Source organism: Chamaea fasciata, unplaced genomic scaffold (genome assembly GCF_029207755.1).
Source record: "Chamaea fasciata isolate MVZ Bird 193981 ecotype frontalis unplaced genomic scaffold, bChaFas1.0.hap1 SCAF_1, whole genome shotgun sequence".
NCBI lineage: Eukaryota > Metazoa > Chordata > Aves > Passeriformes > Sylviidae > Chamaea > Chamaea fasciata.
This window is the reverse complement of record NW_027094086.1, coordinates 56,457,106-56,477,386: the sequence shown is the minus strand read 5'-3', so window position 1 is coordinate 56,477,386 and position 20,281 is coordinate 56,457,106. Positions and strand designations below refer to the sequence as shown.

Genomic DNA, 20,281 nt, shown 5'->3' with positions numbered 1-20,281 from the left:
ATTCTCTTTGGATTTACACCATCTCTCAAACATTTGTAGTTGAGGCTATTAAGGGTTTGGACCAAACTTCCCTGTGCTCCTTTGGAATTAACAGCCCTGCCAAGTCACCAAAGTGCTCCAAAGGTCAGTTTATGATTAGTGTCCCACCATCCTGCACACTGTGTCTGCAAGCAATGCACAGCATCTGAGGGGGAAGGGAGAGAGGGGGAGGAGGAGATAAATATTAGCACTGCAATAAGCTCACAGAGCACGACTTGGAGGAGGGCAGATTTCACATGGTCTCTGCTGTTAGGTTTCAGGGGAAGCAGGGACCCCCTCCCTGGAAGGGAGAGCTGATAGAGACCCTGCACTTTTCTGTACACTTGAAGAAAAGCTGAAAGTGAACACAAAGAACCTCAAACCTCCTCTCAGCCTCAGGCCAACAGGAACTTGGACCTTTTGGGATTATTGGCAACATCAGTAGCTGTGCAAGCAAGCATTCCTGTTCTCTCCCAAAGGGTAGGAGACAGCTCAAACCGATGATTCCCGGGACCGAAGTTTAGAAAATCCCGACCTCTGCACACACTCTGCTCCAACTTCACTGCCTTTTCAAGATTTGCTGCACCCCTTGAAGGAAAGTGCCCATGGCCAATCTGATAGCACACACGGTGACGCTGAGCAGCATCCCGGTGGGCACTGCGAACAGCCACCCTCACTTAAGAGACTGCCCCTAGTTTTTATCACTGTCTGCATCTTAGGTTCATGAGGCTGTTACCCCCGTTGCCGCCCTGTTCATCCCCGGTGCGCTGCCGGCTCCCATTCCCCAGTCCCCCGTGCTTCAGGGCAGAGCACCATCACACCTGCACACGCCCGCTTTCCTCTCTAACTCTGTTACTCCGGTACCGGCAGTGTTTTCTGACCCTGCCCTGATTGAAAAGAACCCTCTCCGAAATGGGAGGGACAGAGGGAGAATCGGTACACAAAGTTTACAGCTCCTGCCTGAGCCTTCCTCTCCCCACCCAAGCCCCGCCGGAGGCACCAAGGCGAGGGACAGGGGAGCGCAGGGACGACGAAAGGAGAGTGTCAGTCCCGGCCTGGGGAACTCGAGGAGAACCGGGGGCACGGGGCGCAGCTTTCCGCGGCCAGTGACCCTGGCGGGCGATCGCTGAGATAGAAGGGAGGAGCGGCGCCTTCCCGGAGAGGGGAGCAGCCGGCTCTCTCCGAGGCGCAATGGCAGCGCATCGCCACCGACCCCTCCGGAGCCGGGAGCCAAGTGCAAGCCCCGGCAGCGGCACCAGCAGCGGCACCGGCGGTAGCAGCACCAGAGGCAGCCCCAGCAGCAGCGGCAGAAGCAGCAGCGGCAGGAGCAGCACCAGCAGCAGGTCGCCGCGCCCCACGCTGGCGGCCCCGGCCCGGGGCACCACCGCCCCCCAGGCCGACGAGGCAACACCCAGCGCCTCGTCCCCACCCCGGGCAGGGCCGGCGAAGGGAGAAAGAACTCACCCCCAGCTTCCTGCTGCGGATTTTTACGTAGCCCTGCTTGACTATATCGTTAAAGTTGGAGGCCATGGCAAGCGCTGCCTGCTTCCTCCCCTCTGCGCCCGCAGTCCTCCTCCCCCGCTGCCGCCGCCTTCTTCTCCTCCTCTCCCGGGCCCTCCCGGGTGCCGCCGGCCGCTGGCTCCAGAGGCGCTTCTGGCATCCAGGCAGCGGCAAGAGCCGCGCTCCCCTCCGCCCGCGGCCGCTCCGCTCCGCACCGCCCCGCCGGCCGGCTGGGGCCGCTCCGAACCGCTCCTCCGCCGGCCCCTCGCTGCCCGGCTCCGCCACCGCCCCACGCCCGACCCCGCTCCGCTCCGCACCGTTCCGCCCGGCGGTGGCTTCGCGGCTGCCCGCGCCTACGGCCGGGAGCGGGCGGGGCCGCGGGCGGGGCGGGGCGGAGCGCGGACACCGCCCCCGGCGCCGCGGCCGCGGAGCCGCCCCCAGCGCCGGCACTGCCCCCTCGCAGGCGCTTCCACCGGTGCCGGCGCTGCCCCGAGAGCGGCACTGCCCGCCGCCCGCCGCCGGGGCCCCGCCGGCGCAGGTAGAGTGCTCTCCTCGGCCTCCCCGGTTTTGCCCACTTTTCTCCAGGCTGGCGGATGGCTGCGGCCGCGGCATCCCCGGCTCCCGTGGCCTTCGGAAACACGGCCCTGGAGGGCATCTCAGCCTCGTGTGTTCAGCAAGCCGCGTAGACGCCCAGCAACAAATGCTGTGCTGTTGTGTCAGTACAACAAACTTATTGAAACAAATATCTAAGCTACAGAAGTGAAGGAAGAAAAAAAGGAAAAGAAAAAAAAAAAGGCACAAGTCCATCTGAAGTTGAAAAATTAGTTGTCACTCACAGGTTTCTGTGCGCTCCACTGTGATGGCCGTGTGTTTAATTACTGCTCACTGATGTGGACCTAGCAGAAGAACGACTTCTGAAGAAAGCATAATGTTTAGGAAACATTAGGAAGGGAAAAAACAAACAAGCCGAGGAGATTGTGTTTTATTTAGTTACATGTAAAATAGAGATGGACAAGAATGGATCTAAGCTGCTTGAGAAAGAAAAACTACATAGAAATGGGATAAAACAAGATAGTTCATGACTATTGTTACATGAAATTGTACTCAATAAATGCTTTCAGTGGAAAAAGTTTGATTGGTATGATAAGCTTAATGAAAGCTTCATGTACTCTTTCACTAGATATCTACATTCTACTGCACCATTGCCCTGAAGTTTTCTGAAACAGGAATTTGCAGTATGCAGTGTGCTGCAGGCTGGGGTGATGGAGTGTCATTCTATAGTTGAGAGTTTGTTAGAGTTATTTCTGATTTTCAAAATCAATAGACAACATTAGGGATTAGCCTTGTAGCAGCAAATAAGAAAGATACAATCTAGAAAAATTACTACAGTGCTTGGGTGATGGAATTATAAGGAAAAAACTTTGTAGCTTTATAAAACTACCTGGAGTACTGCATCCAGCTCTGTAGCCCTTAGCATAGAAAAGACATGGACCTGCTGGAGAGGGTCCAGAGGAGGGCCATGAACATGATCAGAGGGATGGAAAATCTCTCCTATGAGGAAAGGTTGAGGCAGTTGCATTTTTTCAGTGTGGAGAAGGCTTCAGGGTGACTTTGTAGTAATCTTCCAGGATGTAGAGGGTACTACTGAGTACAAAATTATTTTTGCTAGTCCACTCTCAGTGGTGTCGGGTAACCCATTTAAAAATAACAAAACAAAACAGAATCTTAACATTATAATCTTTCATCTTCATTGACTGCTTTTAGCTTTGCATTCAAGTCTAATGAGTGTGAAAATTACCAGACTATGCCAAGAGAATTCCCTTTCCCGAGAATAACCCTTATTATTTGTTCCCAAACTTTTTTCCTTAATTGAATAGCAATTAGTGAAGCACATGGAAGTTTACCTATCCATTTATTTTCTAGCAACTCAGTTCCCAATTACACAAATTTTGGAACAACTGCTAGGAATAGACATTTTGCATTTTTTTTATCCAAACAAAAGCTTTTATATAATTATGCTCTTTTTAATAAAAGATATGTCCATATGAAGAAATAGAGAAAAAAATATTAGCCTACATATAATTGTGGCTTCCTTGGTATTTCTAGTGAAATGTCAGAAGGATGAGTTTGAACTCCTAGTTTTGGGCAGAATATTGCTTCCTCCTTATTTTCTATTTTAAAGGTACATTAAATCAGAATATTCAGTGATTTTAGGGAGAAAACTGGGATATGCCTACAAGAGAATTCTTTGAAGACACCTTACTACATATTAAACAAAAGCTTTTTTCAAGATGAGACTAGTGATTGTTTAAAGTACAGAAAGCTCTTGAAGGATCAAAAAGGAGAGGAACATTTCCTTTCAATTGCTAACCAGAAAAGTACATAATCCTATTCAATTAACTGACAAAAAGACATTTTCCTTACAGATTAACCCTGAATGATTTGTAAGTTTGTAGAACTGGTTTCACATGCAGTCCCTGTCCCCTCTTCACCACCTCTCAGCTACACACAAATGGACTTGTAGGATCTGAGAAGAATTATATGTGTTCTCAAACAGAGATAGAACCAATGCAATTGTTTTTTTTTTTTTAAAGATTGCTCTTTAAATCATTCAGAAAGAGCAACGGTTTCAGAACACACAGCATTCCTGGGCACTCTTTAGTTTTCCAATTTCTTCAGTAAGGATTCAGGAGAATTTGTGTCACCTCCCTAACATGCATGCCTTGTCAGAACTCTACAGTGGAAAATTTCTTGCCAATGAAATTGAAGACGGTGCTATATTTCCGAAGCTAATGATCAATTTATTCTTAAGTATATTATCATATAACATGCATGAAAAATATTTTGATTATTAATAATTATATAACTAATAGTAATTTTCAGCAAAATTTTCTCCAATTATTTATTATTGTTTCTGTATTTTTATTTAAAATCCATGTATGAATTGCATTATTATTACTTGTTTTATTACAATAAAATACAACAGAAATATAATAAAAGATAAGCAAAATATGTGTAAAATACAAAGCATTTTCATTCTATAGTCTCCAGAGTGTAAATTAGCCAGCCTGAGCTTTAAACATGATCAGTCTGGTATTATTTTCAGCTGCTTTGGATAGCACCAGACAGAATAATCAAATATTCATTTGCATATGAGTCCCATGGGCAGCTTGGGGCACAAATGGATAGCAAGACCGCTCTGAATCACAGGAATACAGACAAACTGTCTTGTTACTTTCCCAGAAAAATACTCTTGTGTCCACATGACATGCATACATTGTATTTCCTGAGAAAGTCACAGCTTACAAAGGAAGATTCCACAAAACAGTCATCCCAAATGCCCTATCTCTTCAGAAATCTCAGGAAGTCAAATAGTCTCAGAAACTCAACAGGTACAAACTCAGTGGGCAGTTTCAGGGAAGACAGAATATGATTCCTTCTGAAGAATACATTGCCATGAGTAAATGTTTTATATATTTGCAAAAATATAATGTTTTTATATGGCTGCTGGTGTGAAATCATCATGGAAAGGGAAATGATTCAGCAGATAATCAAGTCACAAATTATTTCAAGCAGAGAAGTTAATTTCTGATCTACCTTAACGTAAGTGCAATCAAATCTAATACTATTTTGGACTGACAATGTCTGTCAGACAATGTGTATTGCTGTTTGCCTCTGACAGAAAGTAATTAATTTGAATGAAATTATCTTCACCTGTGCTTACTTGACAAAATGAACAAATCTAGGCAGTATATATTTTAAATCTGCAGTTATATGTCTGCTGTTTATGAATGATTCACATTAATTAATCATTTCCCAGTGATGTTTATCAGTGTTTGAAGTTTTGAGCCAAGGTGGATTTTTACCACACTTGCCAAAGAGAAGCACAGAGACCTCCTCTCAATTTCCAGCTGTTTCTCCCTCTACTTCCCTGACCAAATACCAGCTGAGACTAAAGGAAAAGCTTTGCTTAAAAGTTTATCAGGGAATGGCAGTTAGAATTTATTCAAGACATCTGATAAAAAGCATTTTCTGACCTAAAGCTGTTTCCAATCTAAAATAAACAGTCATTTTTATTATGATAATAGAAATTTGCATAGACAGTGCCAAGAAAAAAACATTAGTTAATGTATTATTAATGTGCTGAAAGCCTACCTTCATCTAAGCTTCAGACAATTATTTTGCTCCAACCATAAATCACATACTAACCAGAGTCCTTTGTGATCTAGCATGAAATATAAATCATGTAGATAGACAATATTAAAAAACTATTGTTTTCCATGGGCATTATAAAAAACAAAGCCATTAGTTCCTGCAGGAAACCACATGCATATTTATTACTGGCTTTCTATCCAGACCAGTTGTACCTAATTTTTTATCCCCCAACTATAGGGTAGATATGTAGGTTTACATCTTACTCTGTTGTGTACCTCCACTGTTGCTCCCCACCTGTGTCAGAAACATAAATTTTAAAAAGTGTCATTTCCTGGTTTATAGAGTGATATATTACAGCTGATTAGTCCAGTTTTGGAGATCAGAAAAGGGAGAATTTTCACCTCTGCTTTTCCGTCAGAGGGCAAGTAAGAGTCAGAATCTCTGCTCCTCTAAGACTCTGACTTTGGACACAAATAATAATTTATGCTTTTTTCACTTTGCCCCAAACCAAGAAATACTGTGGGCATGACTGGGGCCCCTGTGACTGTGTAGCAAACTGTCTTGGCAGATGTGCTCTCTCAGAGGTAACTACACCAGCCAGAGGCATTACTTTACCCAGATATCTGCCTCAGTCTGATTTTGGAGAGCAACACCCTGCAGCAGTGATATTAGAAGAATCTGTATACCAACTCTATCATAAAGGTCTTAGACTGACATTTTTAACCATGAAGTGTAATGTCTAAGAGTAAAGTACTGTGCTTCTGCTTGTGGGGAAATAATGTTTCAAATTAAGGCAGCTAAATCTTAGGCAACCCATTAGACCTAATCCCCTTGCAAACAAATATAGCTATATTAATTTTCTGACTGGTTTCTGCCAATTTCTAAACATGAAACATGGTGAATAGCACATAAGCTTTCTATTTAAAATAATGTATTTGGCATTTTACCTAAAATACTCCAATAATCTTCAGAAACAGCTCCATGAAAACTTTTAGAGAATGAAATCCCATATTGTGCAGCATTATTTTCCATTATAATTGCCTTAAAAGACTTGAAGGTTAAAACTTAGCTAAGTGCACTTAAGATTTAAGACAAACTTGAATTCTAATTTGTCCAGGTTTTCTAGTGTGTCTGCCATGGTAAGTCCTGCATTAAAAATATTCCACTACCTTTCTTTGTATTTTGTCTGGTTTTCTGGTCTATAAATAGTTAGAGTAATGGTCTGTTAATGAAAAGAACTGCAGTGGATCAAAAGCTACCAGATGCATTCTAAGCATATTCTTTTCCTACCATCCCTCCTGTCTTACAGGGAAGTTATTATATTTGATTGTCCTATCTGGTTTGCCACCAATTCTATCCTCTCAGGTGGCATTTCAACCTGGTCTTGTGATAGAGTCTTCTAAAAGATAAATTTCCTTGCAAGCTAAACCATATGATATTGAGAAAGAGAATGAATGTAGAGAAGAGGTATATTCACTTTATATTTCTTTAATAGAAAGAACAAGGTTTTATGAATGTGTTTACAGAAATATGCACAAGGGGATAAAAGAAGCCTACACCAAAAAAATGTGGAAATAATGAAGTAGGATAGAAATGTTAATGGACGAACCTTAAGAACAAGGAGAAAAGAGAGTGACACAAGGAAGTGCCTCAGTGCCAAATTTCAAAAGCAAAGTCTTCCTAAACACAAGTGAAAGCTAGGGCAGTATATCTTAGCATATTTTTGTCTTAGAGTTGACCTGTCCTTTCTCCTTTTTACCCATTTCCGTGAGAAAAGACAGCAAGAGCCTGAGAAAATAGGAAGAAGATAGATCTGACTTAAATTCAAAGGAGACTTCAGCTTGACCTAACGAAAAGAGGAGTGGAATCTAGCCAGAATGCTGAGGAACAAAATGTTCTATTATTTAACTATTGTTAAACATAGCCTTCATCACAAATTTTGTTGCCTTATCCTTTTTCCGTGTTTTTGCTATATTGTTGCAACTCCACGTTTTAAGGAAAATGTGTTCTTATATCCTTCAATTTTGTCTATTGGGAAAGCTTTTTCAAGCTAATGTATTTCATTATGACAGCTATGGTGAGTCTATTGTTAAGGTACAGGACTTCAGATGTTTTAATATCAAGCTTTTACCCATAGTGCTCCAAAAATATCCAAATATGTACCTCCACTTGTAACTCTAGACCAGCTGGGGGGTGCCAGTGTGGGAAAGCTTTGGATGTACAGGAAGGTACCAGGAAACATGTCTAAGTAGGGTCCATTCTTTAGAACCTACACAGGATCTTTGTGCAGGTTGACACAGCCTTGCAGGGTGACCAGCCTGGTTGGAGCAAGAAAAATTGAAAGTAGCTTAGAAATTCTGTGAAAACTGATGTCAGGTAATGAACACAGATTGTGACTTGTCCTATCAGTAAGGGAAGGCAAATAAAGGTTCAACTATCCCATATTCAGCATTGCTGTTATCTTCCAGTCAATCTTTATGATCACACTCCTGGACAATACACAAGCATGAGTTTCTTATGTCCAGGTGTTGCAGGAGACAGTGGATAAGATGCAATTACTGAGGCCAGGACATCTAATAGAGGAGAAAAATCACAGATTTCTAGCAGTTCTGAGTTCACTGGTTTTGTACACAAAATAGCTTATTTAAAATCCAGCTGCACTGACAGTGCACCGGCCCCTAGCACTGCAAGCAGCCCCTGCAGCAGAGAAAGGTGTCTGGATTCACAACTCTTCCAGGTATTCACAGCCCTCACTAGTTCAAAGACTGATCCTATGAAATATGAGGACATCACATATTTCAGAATATAGCAGTATTAGTGGTAGTGGAGGAAACAGTTCTCACAAACCCACTGCCTCAGCTTCACACCTCAAATTATTTACTTTACCCTAGAACATACTGAAGCTTTTGAGAGCAGGATGAGGCACCTTCTTCAGGCAAGTGTACAAACCCCCTGTTTCATAAACCTTATTTTGTCTGAGAACATCCTGGCTAACCATACCTCAAACCCATACATACTCCACTGCTGTATGCATGTATCTGGGCTGACTCTAGGAAATAGATGTCAGATTTGCGGAGACATTCTGTGTTTCCTGTCAGTACATGTAACTTTTGCGGGACAAGACTGGGACTCACAGAAGTATGAGCTCATAGGGAGGACTAACTTTCATGGGAATGGCCCAAAATCTGGGGATTATTCTTCATTTACATAATCCTTAACATGGCTGTGCCTTCGAATCCAGAGAGAAACCAAGCATCACTCTTTTGAAGCCTGCAGAAAGCACGATTGCAGTCTGTATTTTCCCTGGGCTGACATTGGCTTGTCCTACTCTGCACAACCCCAGCAATTCCAGCTTGGGTCCTTTGCGTGGGTAGGTGGGGAGTGGCAGGAGGGAAAATCTATTTCAGTCTTCACAGCCATGTGCTTTTCCACTGGAAGTGGAGCTGTTTTTAATGTGTTACCAAATCATCATTCCTCACCCTCCATTGCCTGCAATATCAGGTAGAGTAGGCGGTAGGCACCCCTTCAGGGAATGCACAGAGTAAAACATAAATATTTCCCTACTTATCTTCAATCACATATGTGTATCATTTCACAACTTAATCTTACCAGAGTACCTTTGCAGAATACAGAATGCAGAAGCCAGTATAGACATCACAGACTTTCTGTAACTCTTCAGAAGTATTAAGGCATTGTGTACATGGCTAATTGCCAAACCTTTATCCTTTAAGGTTAATACTTATTCCTCTTTTATTGCAGTTAATGTATTTTATCCCTATATAGAGCACTTTAAGTTGCAGCTTGAGAAAATAGAAAAGGGATGGGCATTATTTTGAAAAAATGGATTTTACGAATTTTTTTGCTAGGTCAAACAGTTCAAAAAAGCCTTTTCAGATGAGATAATTTGTCTCTGAAAAAAATTGCTCTCTTATCACATCTGAAAAAAAAATTGTGACATTTTAGGCTGAATGAGAAATCATTTCTAGCATGCATTCATTTGCCTCTAAATGTGCATGTTAGAATGTGTTCATGCACAAATAAATGTAGGGTCCAAAGTGTAACTTATAATAGAACTGTTATCTGCTCTCCTGCCCTAACAGTGCAATAAAGCTCTTGTGTATATCTGTAAAATGGAGTTAAACATTTTATGAATATTTAAATATCATCCAGGAATCCATCAGCTTCTGACTTATTTGACCACAAGTTTTTTTTTGTTGTTTTTTATAGCTTCAATTTAGTTATACAGACCTGGGCACATAACTAATTCTTTTGTTCCAAAGACAGCAATTTTAAAGGCGCATTCTCCACAAACCTACCACTTTGAAGCACTAAATATATTTTCTGGCAACTGTAATAATTTGATAGGAGTTTCTGAGTTGACCATTTGTGTCTGTCAGATATATTATTACTTGCCTATCAGCTTTTATTAGAAGGTAATTTTAATGTTTGCTCTTTGCTGCCTGTATTTTTTTTTCACTACAGATGATCCAAGTTTTAACTTTTTAAATATGACAGATTATTTTAATCAGGAACCAGCATTATTATTCATTTCAGAGGTGAGATAATTACAACTGTTATACAATTTCCAGTAGCTATTATTTTTATTGAAAACTGAGATGTTTTTTGTTTCTCCTATAAATCTGAAATTTGTACTCCAAGACCAGCACTTTCTGGGGTTACTCCTTTCCCAGAAGGAGTAAGGAAGGCATTTTTAGCTAGACAATATTTATTCATTTAAGTTTGATAATCTTTTATAGTCCACAGCTTGTTAATTTTAAACATACTGAAGAAGTTAGCTATAAATGGCATATTTCTTTCATCTTCTGTGAAGGCCGTGGCTTTTTGAAATGACAACAAGCATGGTGATGGTTAGGCATCTGCCAAGATTAAAAAGAAAGGGAACTTAAAGCATGACTTTTGAATTATAATCACATACACTATCGTTTCCTAGAATTCAATAAATAAATATTAATAATGAATATGAGATTGTAGGTGATATTTTCAGAGCCTGGTGGGCAGTCGAACAACCCTAAATGTGGGTGACATAATAACCTTAACAAATAGATGACATTACATTGAAAAGATCCTAATTAATTCTTCATAGTTTTGCTGATTTCATTTCTGACTGGTCACATTGAAATTATTAAGGAAAGTCACATCAGAAAATGACCTAAGCAGAAATCAAGTGAAAAATTCAATATTCTCTCTCCTTAGAATCAGAAAAGTTGCTTGTTTACCTTCTGTGCTTTAACAGAGACAAGAAAAGAGGGTCATATAACCTTGAGAATATAATTTTGGTGAAACCTTTGAAGAAAGTGCTTCAAACTCATTCAGTGTATCCTTTATATCTTATTTAATATTCCTTTTGTAAGAGTATTATTTAATACATTAAGCTATCAATTTCATTTGCTATACACATGCACAAAAATATTAACTATATATCAGCTTTCATTGTAATGGCTTTACTATTATTACAGCTAACTCTTGCATTTCATTTCCGATTAAAAACATATCTCACAACCAATAACATTCTACCTTTGCCAAAATACCATGTTTTGGGATTTTTTTTTTAATTTTAAACTTCACAAACATGTTCATTACTATTTATTACGAAGGAGTGTATTACTCAGAAGAGCTTCTATAGATAAGTATGCTTAGAGCAATTTACCTTATAATAATAAAACATCATAGACATCTGAAACTAAATCTTCCCTCCTCTGCAATATGAAAATTTCCAACTTAAGTCCACGGTATGTACTTGATGAAGGCAGGTTTGACACACTTTCTTCACCCCAACACCATGCTCTTGCTGTCATCACACCACCCCAACCAATGAAGAGAAATGAAAAACAAAGTCTTTTTTTCACTCCTACCCTGTTTAAAGGAAACTCAGTGAAATAATTTCATTTACTGCCTACTATTAGAAGTGCTGCTCTTTTTTTTTTTTTTTTTTTTTTTTAATGGAGAAAGGTGGAAGATAGCATTTTGACTAAGCCAAATAGAAGCAGCCAGAGATTAAGTAGTCATCGTACTCATCGACAATCCTAGGAAACTTCATGCCTCCACATAGAGCTGGGTCACTGCAGAAGTGAGAAATACACAGTATGTTCTTCAGCATTCCCCTACAAAACCAATGACATTAGATTTTCATGGACAAAGTACACATAAACCCCTGACACAGGAATGCCTGTTGAAAACGAAAAAAAATATAAAACCTACTTATGTATCATAAAAAAGATATATGGTGCTACATGAAACTAAAAAGTTTCAAAATCTTCCTGGAGATACCTTTGTTCTTTGAGGAGAGAGTGACCAGAAGTTTTAATTGCTGGCATTTTTCATTCTAGGCTTTCTAGACCAGGCAATATCTAACAAGTGTTCAATGGCTACTGTGACATTGGATCAAATCCCTAAGAAAAGGAAACAGGATCTCCTCTGAATACCCTTAAAAATTGCTTAAGATCATGTGTAACTAGCCAGGTAATCAGAAACCATAAATGGGGGTCCTCAGAACAAGAAAAAAAAAAAAAAAAAAAAAAAAAAAAAAAAAAAAAACACACAAAAAAACAACACCCTTTGTTAGGATGTAGTCACAGTGTGGTGTCTTCACCTCTTCCTGTTTTCTTAGAAGGCATAAACTGTTTTTGGCATAGGACTGACTGGGCAGCTCCAACATAAGAACTAGTTTTTTAGTAGTTTTTCTCTGGTCTTGTAAAAAGTTTGAAATGGTGTAAGCTGGCTTTCTTTTTTTTAATGCATTTAATTTTATGGTTTCTTCATTTTTTCTCCTTCTATTTAAGTTATAGAATGCTTTTACATCGTTTTTCTGATGCATTTTAAATATCCTATGTACTTAAGTATAGATTTATATGTTTGTATATAATTATATGCATAAATACCTTCCTAAGGATCATGTCTTACTACAACTCAGCCACACAGCAGCAGGTGAAAATCTCTCTCTCTGTTCCACAGCAGTTACAAAGCCCTGTAGTGCTCTACCACATCTCTTTCTAATAAAGCTGTGCAGCTGGAGGCCTATTCTGCTATCACCAGTCTGTGTGAATGCATTTGGGTTTTGAGTGGGTCTAATGAATAACTTACAAAAAAGATAATTCCACTTACATGCTGAAAAATGTGCAGTCCCTCATTTATGTCCTATGTAGGAAGCTACTGAGTATTTTTACCTTATAAAATTTCCCTTTAGGTTATGGGATTTTTTTGCCTTGCATGTTTGAATAAGAAATAAACCTATTTTATAGAGATGCTTTCAGAAAGAGGTACCAAACAGGACTCCTTTGAATCTACTGGTACTATTTTTTTTTCAGCTTTTCAATGCTTTTTTTACTTGTTAGTTGATTTTTAATGGTGAATGACACATTCTTTCATGTGTCTAGACCCGAGTTCAGAAATCTTTCCCTGAATATTATAATAGTAGCTTGTTAGAGCTTATATATTCAAAATGTCTGATGCTTTCCGTTTTGAAGTTTTTCAAAATGTCCACATTTCTGCTATTTGCCTCAGAGTGGGGAGCATGAAGGGAGGAAATCCGTGAAGCTGACAAGACTGAGTTTTCTCTTTTTGTGGAATCACATTCACATTTGGCTGCAGGTACAAAGAAATGAAACGTCTCTTCTCTTAACTTCCGTTCTTCAGGAAAAAATCTTGGTTGTGTGCCAAATTCACCCTGGCACATTCCCAGAGCAGGTTTATACTACTGCTAAGCTATGTATAAAGCAGCCACACCAAGTACCCCACTACTGCAAAAGCAGGAGAAGGAAGAGAATTGAGAGATGGATTTGGAGACATCAGAATTCAGATTGATTACAGTCCTCAAGCCACCTCTTTTCCAAAGTGCTTGGTAGTACAGCCTTTATATCAGATTTTCCCAGGGAGTTTTTGATTGTCCTTGAACTATGTGTAATGACACAAAGTTATACAAAGTTATACAGAGTTAACACAAAGTATAACTTTCAAACATTTCACTCTGTAACCTGAATAACACGGGGCTGATACAGAGCAAATTAATACAAGTATTGGCTTATGTTCACACTTTTAACAAGCCTTTGAAAAGGAGTTCAGAACTAGTGTATCAGATACTGGTGGAAAATAATTTAATTATGATTTTAAAATTTCTGCGTTTCCCCCGCTTCTGTTTATATTTTTTCTGCTGAGTTTTTTTCCAGTAATATTTTCCATGAAAAAGCATTCCAAAAACTTCTGTTTCCAGGTTTTTCCCCCAGTGTGATGAGAGAACAAAAGCCCACTATTCTTCCAAAAAATCTGTAGGAAAAGGAAGTCAACAGGATATTAAAGCATGCATAAGAAATAGAAAAATTTCTTCTGAGACCTAGGGATTTGGAGAAAAAGTTGAGTTTTTAAGAGCTTCTCTTCATTCTCTACTGCATCCATTCTAGATTGCATTTGCTTTAGCCTCTGCCTATTTTCAAGAAGATCAAAGCACGAACATTAGTTACCCTACTGCATAATTCAATTGAGCATTACTTTGGAAGTTTTTTAGCATGTACTGAACTTACTAGGATGAAAGTGACCTCAAATCCTAATTTAAATATGTTGTTGATCAGTTTAAACATAGAAGAAGACTCCCTGAAGTAACATGAAGAAATGTGAAATCAGAAGATTGCTTAATTTGACTTCTTTTGTGTCTCTTACATGTTACATGTTTTGATTTTAATAATGTACTAACCTTGAACAAAGTGAAACTTGCACAGCAGTGTAGGTTAAGATTAGGTACACAGTAGTACAATAAATCAGAAAAATGAGAATGGACTTTCATGTTCAAGGCCTGGAACTTTCATTTCTCAAGGTGAATGGTCAGAACAGAACAATTCACGTTTATATGGATTTATAAAAAAATTATAACAAACTTAAAGAACTTTTAAAATGCAAATTTGGCAGACAACTCTGCTCTCTGTTCATTATGAGTATCTGATTTTAAAGCTTGTATTTAGATACTATATCCATTTACTATGATAATACAATATTATTTCCTACAGAGAGTAATGCAATAGGTGTTATTAGAAGTTTTGATAAGAATGAGCATATTTTCTGATGAATTATTTTAAATATAGAAATAACACTTTGGTGGAAAAAGTCTCATAAGAATAACTGCTGCATTTTTCACAACCCACAAAATTGTAAAAAAAGAGTTATGACCCTCCCTAGTCAAAAAACCTAAATTTTCAAAACATCTTTTAAATTTTTGATATTTTTTACATTCAATCAGCTCCATCAATGTCAACCTGGGAAAACAACCAGCTAGCCAGCCAGCCAGCCAGCCAGTCAACCAACCAACGAAAAAACTGCTTTGTTACAAAGATTTTCCAATCTTTCAGGTTTAACCCCAGTGGACCATGATGTGCTCTTCATACTAAGGAAGACTGAGAAAATAAGAATTTGATATGTAAACTGAGTAGACCCTAACTAACAAAAAGCCCCCAATAAATTCAGCCTTTCAAGATCCAAGAGCACAAGCCTTCCAGTCTGTTGGCTAAAACAAGAATTGGTATTTAATTTTTTTGGAGGTTGGGGTGAGAAAAAAGACAACCATAAGTGAAATAAAATTAAATTGATTTTTTCAGCTAAATGAGCCACTTGGATAAGGATTCATTCTTAGTTTTGTCTGGCATAGCTTATATTCATTGCAGCCTGCCAAGAACTGCAGGAATAAGCATTTATAATAGAAAGATAAGAGTGTTTGTTTTCTTAATAGAAATAAAATGTCACTTTTTATTTAAATAATTGCATGTAGATAATACAACTGTATTGGCCTTTTTGAGATTGCAGCACTCTTTTAACACATCTTTTAGCACTTGGAGGTGGGAGGAACCTTGCAATGGCTTAAATCTGAAATGGTGAAAGTAGACCTGGAAAGGTCCCTGTTAGTGTCACTTGGGGATACATTGTGGTGCAGCTGAACAGAACAAGAACAGAAATTATAAGAGCAAGCAGATGGAAGAAGAGACATGCAAACTGCAATAGAGGCACATTGTCTAGAGGGTATTCAGAATATAGTGTTAGGAGCAGTGAAAATCAGTACCATTTCACTGCACCCTCAGAGAGCCCCACATTCCAAACTTGTCAAAAAAAAAAAAAAAGGAGTTTACTGTCAGTGAGTGTGAAGTCCATCTACAGCAAACAAGACAGGGAACTGCTGCAGTGGAGATATGCTCCCTCATTTGTTATCACCAGACTCACCAGTCATTCACCCAAGCAGTGAGTGCCAAGGTAACCAGAGACTCTCTACAAACCAACATGGAATGAGAACTAAGCAGAAATTTTAATAATGTTAATGGCTTTTCAAAGACTTCAGCTAAAGCATGCAACAAGTATAACCATTAACCACTTGGTTGGACTGACATTTTGGGTGCTGCATTTCTTTGAATGGCAATTTGGTATTGTTTCAAGCACAGTCCATGATGCCAGAGGTCTCTTTGAAAAGAGGAATGGGACTTTGCCCATAATTTGATGACAAAGACACAAGAATGAAAAGAAATTGTGTGGAGGAGAAGCTTTACTGGTACTACAGACTAAAGGTGTTTTTGAAAGCCAAGTGTATTTCTGAGAGAAGCTGATAAGCACTGAAAGTATTTCTCTTTCTCATTGGACCATCTTCTGTAAATTTGTTCATGTAATTCAGCTACAGACAGACTGTCCTGAAGAAAGGGATTTAGTGTGTGCCTATAGGATAAGAGCAATGGGAGGTTATGAGAGAACCTGTGTGACTGGCTGGCTGACCAACAAAGCTGGGGAAGGTAATTGCTTATAAAGAATACACGCTAATAATTTTTTTGCTGTGACAGAGAAGTGGGGGGAGAGGGGAGACTGGTGGGTGGTTGGAGGGGAAAGCTGAGAATGATTTTTCTTTATTAAATCTTTTTTCTCCATTTGTTTTCTGGTTCTGTTTTGACCAATAGGACTTTAATACCACCTGGCATATCACAGCTATGATTCTCTGCTTATGTAATGTCTATTCCAAATGCATTACACAAGTAAATTAAACCATTTAGACAGCAAGTATATCCACAAGACACTTTCTATACGAACTTTGAAGAAAATTATAGATGGGAAAACTACATGCTTAAATAAAATAATTGATGGGTTTTTTACCAGTTCAGAGGCCAAATACAAGCAAAAAGAAAAGGAGGAGGGAGAAATCTTCTTTGTTTGAAATGAAGTAAGAATTTGCGGTCAAAGGGATGGAATTACCCAGTTGGATGGCTAGACTGAAAGTTGACATGTCACATACTGCTCCTCCACAGCATTCCAAAATAAAATATATAATAAACTCCACCTTTACATGAAGAAGCAGTACATAAAATAAAGAAACCCCAACAAGTTACAGAAGAAACATCTGAAATTTATTACATTTTGCAGGTCCTAAACATGGTTTGTTTTGTTGTTGGTGGTGATGTTTGGGGGTATTTCATTGTAAAAATAAAACTTCATTTTTCTTTAGAGGAAGCAGTTTTTTTTCTTCTTTCAGAGGAAAGTTTTAGGCAGCATTTTCTTACACAATTCAGAGATGTAGTATCCTGATGTTAAAAAGTCACAATGGCAGTCTCTGAAATCATCTCATTCACATCCCTGCCTTCTCTTTTTATTAAAACTCAAAACATGTTCAAATTTTATCAGCACACAAAAGTGGTGTAATATGAGAGCTGTACACTGAGCTACCACTGTAATACTGAAGGTATTCAAAAGTGAAAAAGCAAGAGTGTGCTAGCTTTTGTACAGACAAGCCTCGAACACTCTCTTCCTCCTCCACAACCGAGAGCAAAGGAGCACCATATATTTCAAGGGTGCTTCCTACAGCACCATTCATGCCACCAGACTCCATTAAGAACATTTGTAACTCATTCCTTGTAGGGAAATAAAGTGTATGAGGTTACTCACAATCTCCATGTTGGAAAATGGATTAATTAACATTTTCATTTTGACATCATACTCACCTGCAAGATCTATTCCATTCCAAGATTTTGCGGTCTTTTATTCAGATTCTCAGCCTTGTATTAGAAGCTGAAGTGAATAATTCCTAATTAAGAAAAGCATAAAGCACACTGTGAACCAATAATATCCAATCTCATTATACAAATAAAATTCTGTTTGATCATATGAGATCTTTCTTGCAAATGAAGAGATTTTTGTCATTGTATATCCCAGCCGGCTTTTTTTTTTGAACATCAGTGATAATCTAGTGTTGTACCAACAGCTCTGAACAACTAACTACTCTTAGAGTCCTCTAGGAAATTTGTACTTTTTTTGCTTTCTATTTTCCTGCAGCGTTCAGTCTAGGAAGTCTCTTTGGCCTGCATCCACCTCTATACTCTTCAGGCTTAGGGAGACATACCACCTGTCTCATTCCCTATAGCTAGCACAGCTAAAAGATCTCACACAGAGCCCCATTTTTTTCATTAAGAAAACTCAGTCAAACCGGCAGGAGACTCAGAAAACCAAGAACTTAATTTCTCCTCTACTCTCTGAATAAGCAGAACTCATATCAGGTTGTTCTTCATAGACAGCTTCATCAACACATTAAAAACATAAGAAATATTTCTCTAAATAGGGCATAGCCCTAATAGGGCATAGCTACTTAAACTATTGTAGCCTCCTAGTACTGTGCCTTTCAGTACAGCCTCAGAGCTTACAAAAACATTTCCAGAAAACAACTGAGAGAAGTTACTTTACATTGATCCCTGATCACCACTAAAGAAAAGGCTGCCTCTTGCAACTGCATGCATGTGCTTCAATAAAATGATCTCTCTGAAGACAGATAATGTCAGTGAAGAGGCCGAGATGGGTTAGTTACGGTCATGCAAAACTAAGCCAAGCCCTTAAAATTCCACCATTTTCTGATGCTAGAATCTACTAAAAGAAGAGTTAGGAAAGGCAGTTATATTGGCCCCCCCGTAAGTGTTCTGTGAGGTGTATTCTGTTTTAAAAAATGACCTTTTCTTTTAATTCTAAAGAATTTCAATGTATACTTCCTTTCAAGCATAGTGTTATCCGAATGCATCCTCACAGACTTTAGTCTCTAAACTAACAGGCTACAGAAATTCTTAATTTTTGTTTTGTGTGTAAAGCCAATAGCACTAATTAGTACTGTTTCAAAGGTCAGAAAATTGTTATTAATCACTTTCTGAGAAGCACACATAGTCCATTATATATGTAACTGCAGTGCTAAGACACAACAATGTCTGCTTTACAAAATTGTTAACATATGCCTCCAGAGCATTTGTAGGTTCAAGACTTGGTCCCAAAAGTATATTAAGCCCTAAGTAAATATTCCCTTTCATTCTCATACTGTTATAAATAGATATTTTATTTGGTGTCATTTAAATTTTGAAAAAAAAATACAGATTATATATTTTGAATGGCATAGAGAGAATTGCAGAGGGGGCAAATGACAAGGGAAGTCATAAATACTTCTTCTATAAATTTTCACTGTTTCTTAATATATTTTAATTGTTTTTTTCACTCCAGACTATTAGTCTTGTACTTTCCACCTGCTTAGAGGCTCTGTGGGTTTTTTAAGCTTAGCAACTAGGCTATTTTTTTCTCAGAAATTTTGTTAAAACAAAAACAGCTTCTGGAATTCACAGTAAATGCTTTGTCATTGACCTTGAAAGTACTTTGGCAAGCAAGGGATTTCTATACTTTGCCAAAAAAGTAATGGTGATAGCAGAAATTTTGTCACAGTCGAAACTACAATAGTTACTCCTCTATGTTGTTGGTAGCTACACCTATCAGTATCCCCAATGGCAATATTGAATTTCAGGTGTCAACTGCTAGGCATTTAGTGTTGGAAAAACAGGGATTTTAGGGAAACAACATCACAAGGAGCTGTGTAGTATTTTTGAAACCTAATAATATTTAGAAATCCTTATTTTTCTCATGTTTCTTATAGTTCTGTGAACAAATAGTGCAGGATGCTTGAAAATACATTTTCTTTTTCTAAATTAAGAAAACTGGATGAAATCAAGCTTATTTCAGTACAATGAAATATTTTAGTCATTAATCTCAGGCATGTTTTGAACTAAATACAGAACTATAGATTAACTCTTATTTTCCACAAAAAGGTGTTTTTTTTGTTTTCTTTCTTTCTTTCTTTCTTTCTTTCTTTCTTTCTTTCTTTCTTTCTTTCTTTCTTTCTCTCTTTCTTTCTCTCTTTCTTTCTCTCTTTCTTTCTCTCTTTCTCTCTTTCTCTCTTTCTCTCTTTCTCTCTTTCTCTCTTTCTTTCTCTCTTTCTTTCTCTCTTTCTTTCTCTCTTTCTTTCTCTTTCTTTCTCTCTTTCTCTCTTTCTCTCTTTCTCTCTTTCTCTCTTTTTCTGTTTCTCTCTCTCTCTCTCTCCCTCCCTCTTTCTTTCTTTCTTTCTTTCTTTCTTTCTTTCTTTCTTTCTTTCTTTCTTTCTTTCTTTCTACTTATGTGTATATATTAAACTTATGGAAGAAAAATGCAGACTGTTAAAATGTTAAACTGGAAGAAAGCTGTTTTTCAGAGCTCTCTAAATAATTTAGGTAGGGTTAGTCATAATTTTTTTGGCTTAAAATCCTTTGCTACAAACAACAAATTTTGAGGCCGTACAATGTGA

The 20,281-nt window shown here is 38.6% G+C and overlaps 1 protein-coding gene across 1 annotated transcript in view; it reads right to left on the bottom strand.

Moving 5' to 3' along the window:
* DOK6 (docking protein 6) overlaps positions 1-1,835 on the bottom strand; it is a 253,368-nt gene extending 251,533 nt beyond the window's left edge. The window contains exon 1 of the mRNA XM_066184309.1: positions 1,483-1,835. Coding sequence (XP_066040406.1) covers positions 1,483-1,548 — 66 coding nt within the window. The 5' untranslated portion in view covers positions 1,549-1,835. The remainder of the gene's footprint in view (positions 1-1,482) is intronic.
* Positions 1,836-20,281: the final 18,446 nt, after the last annotated feature.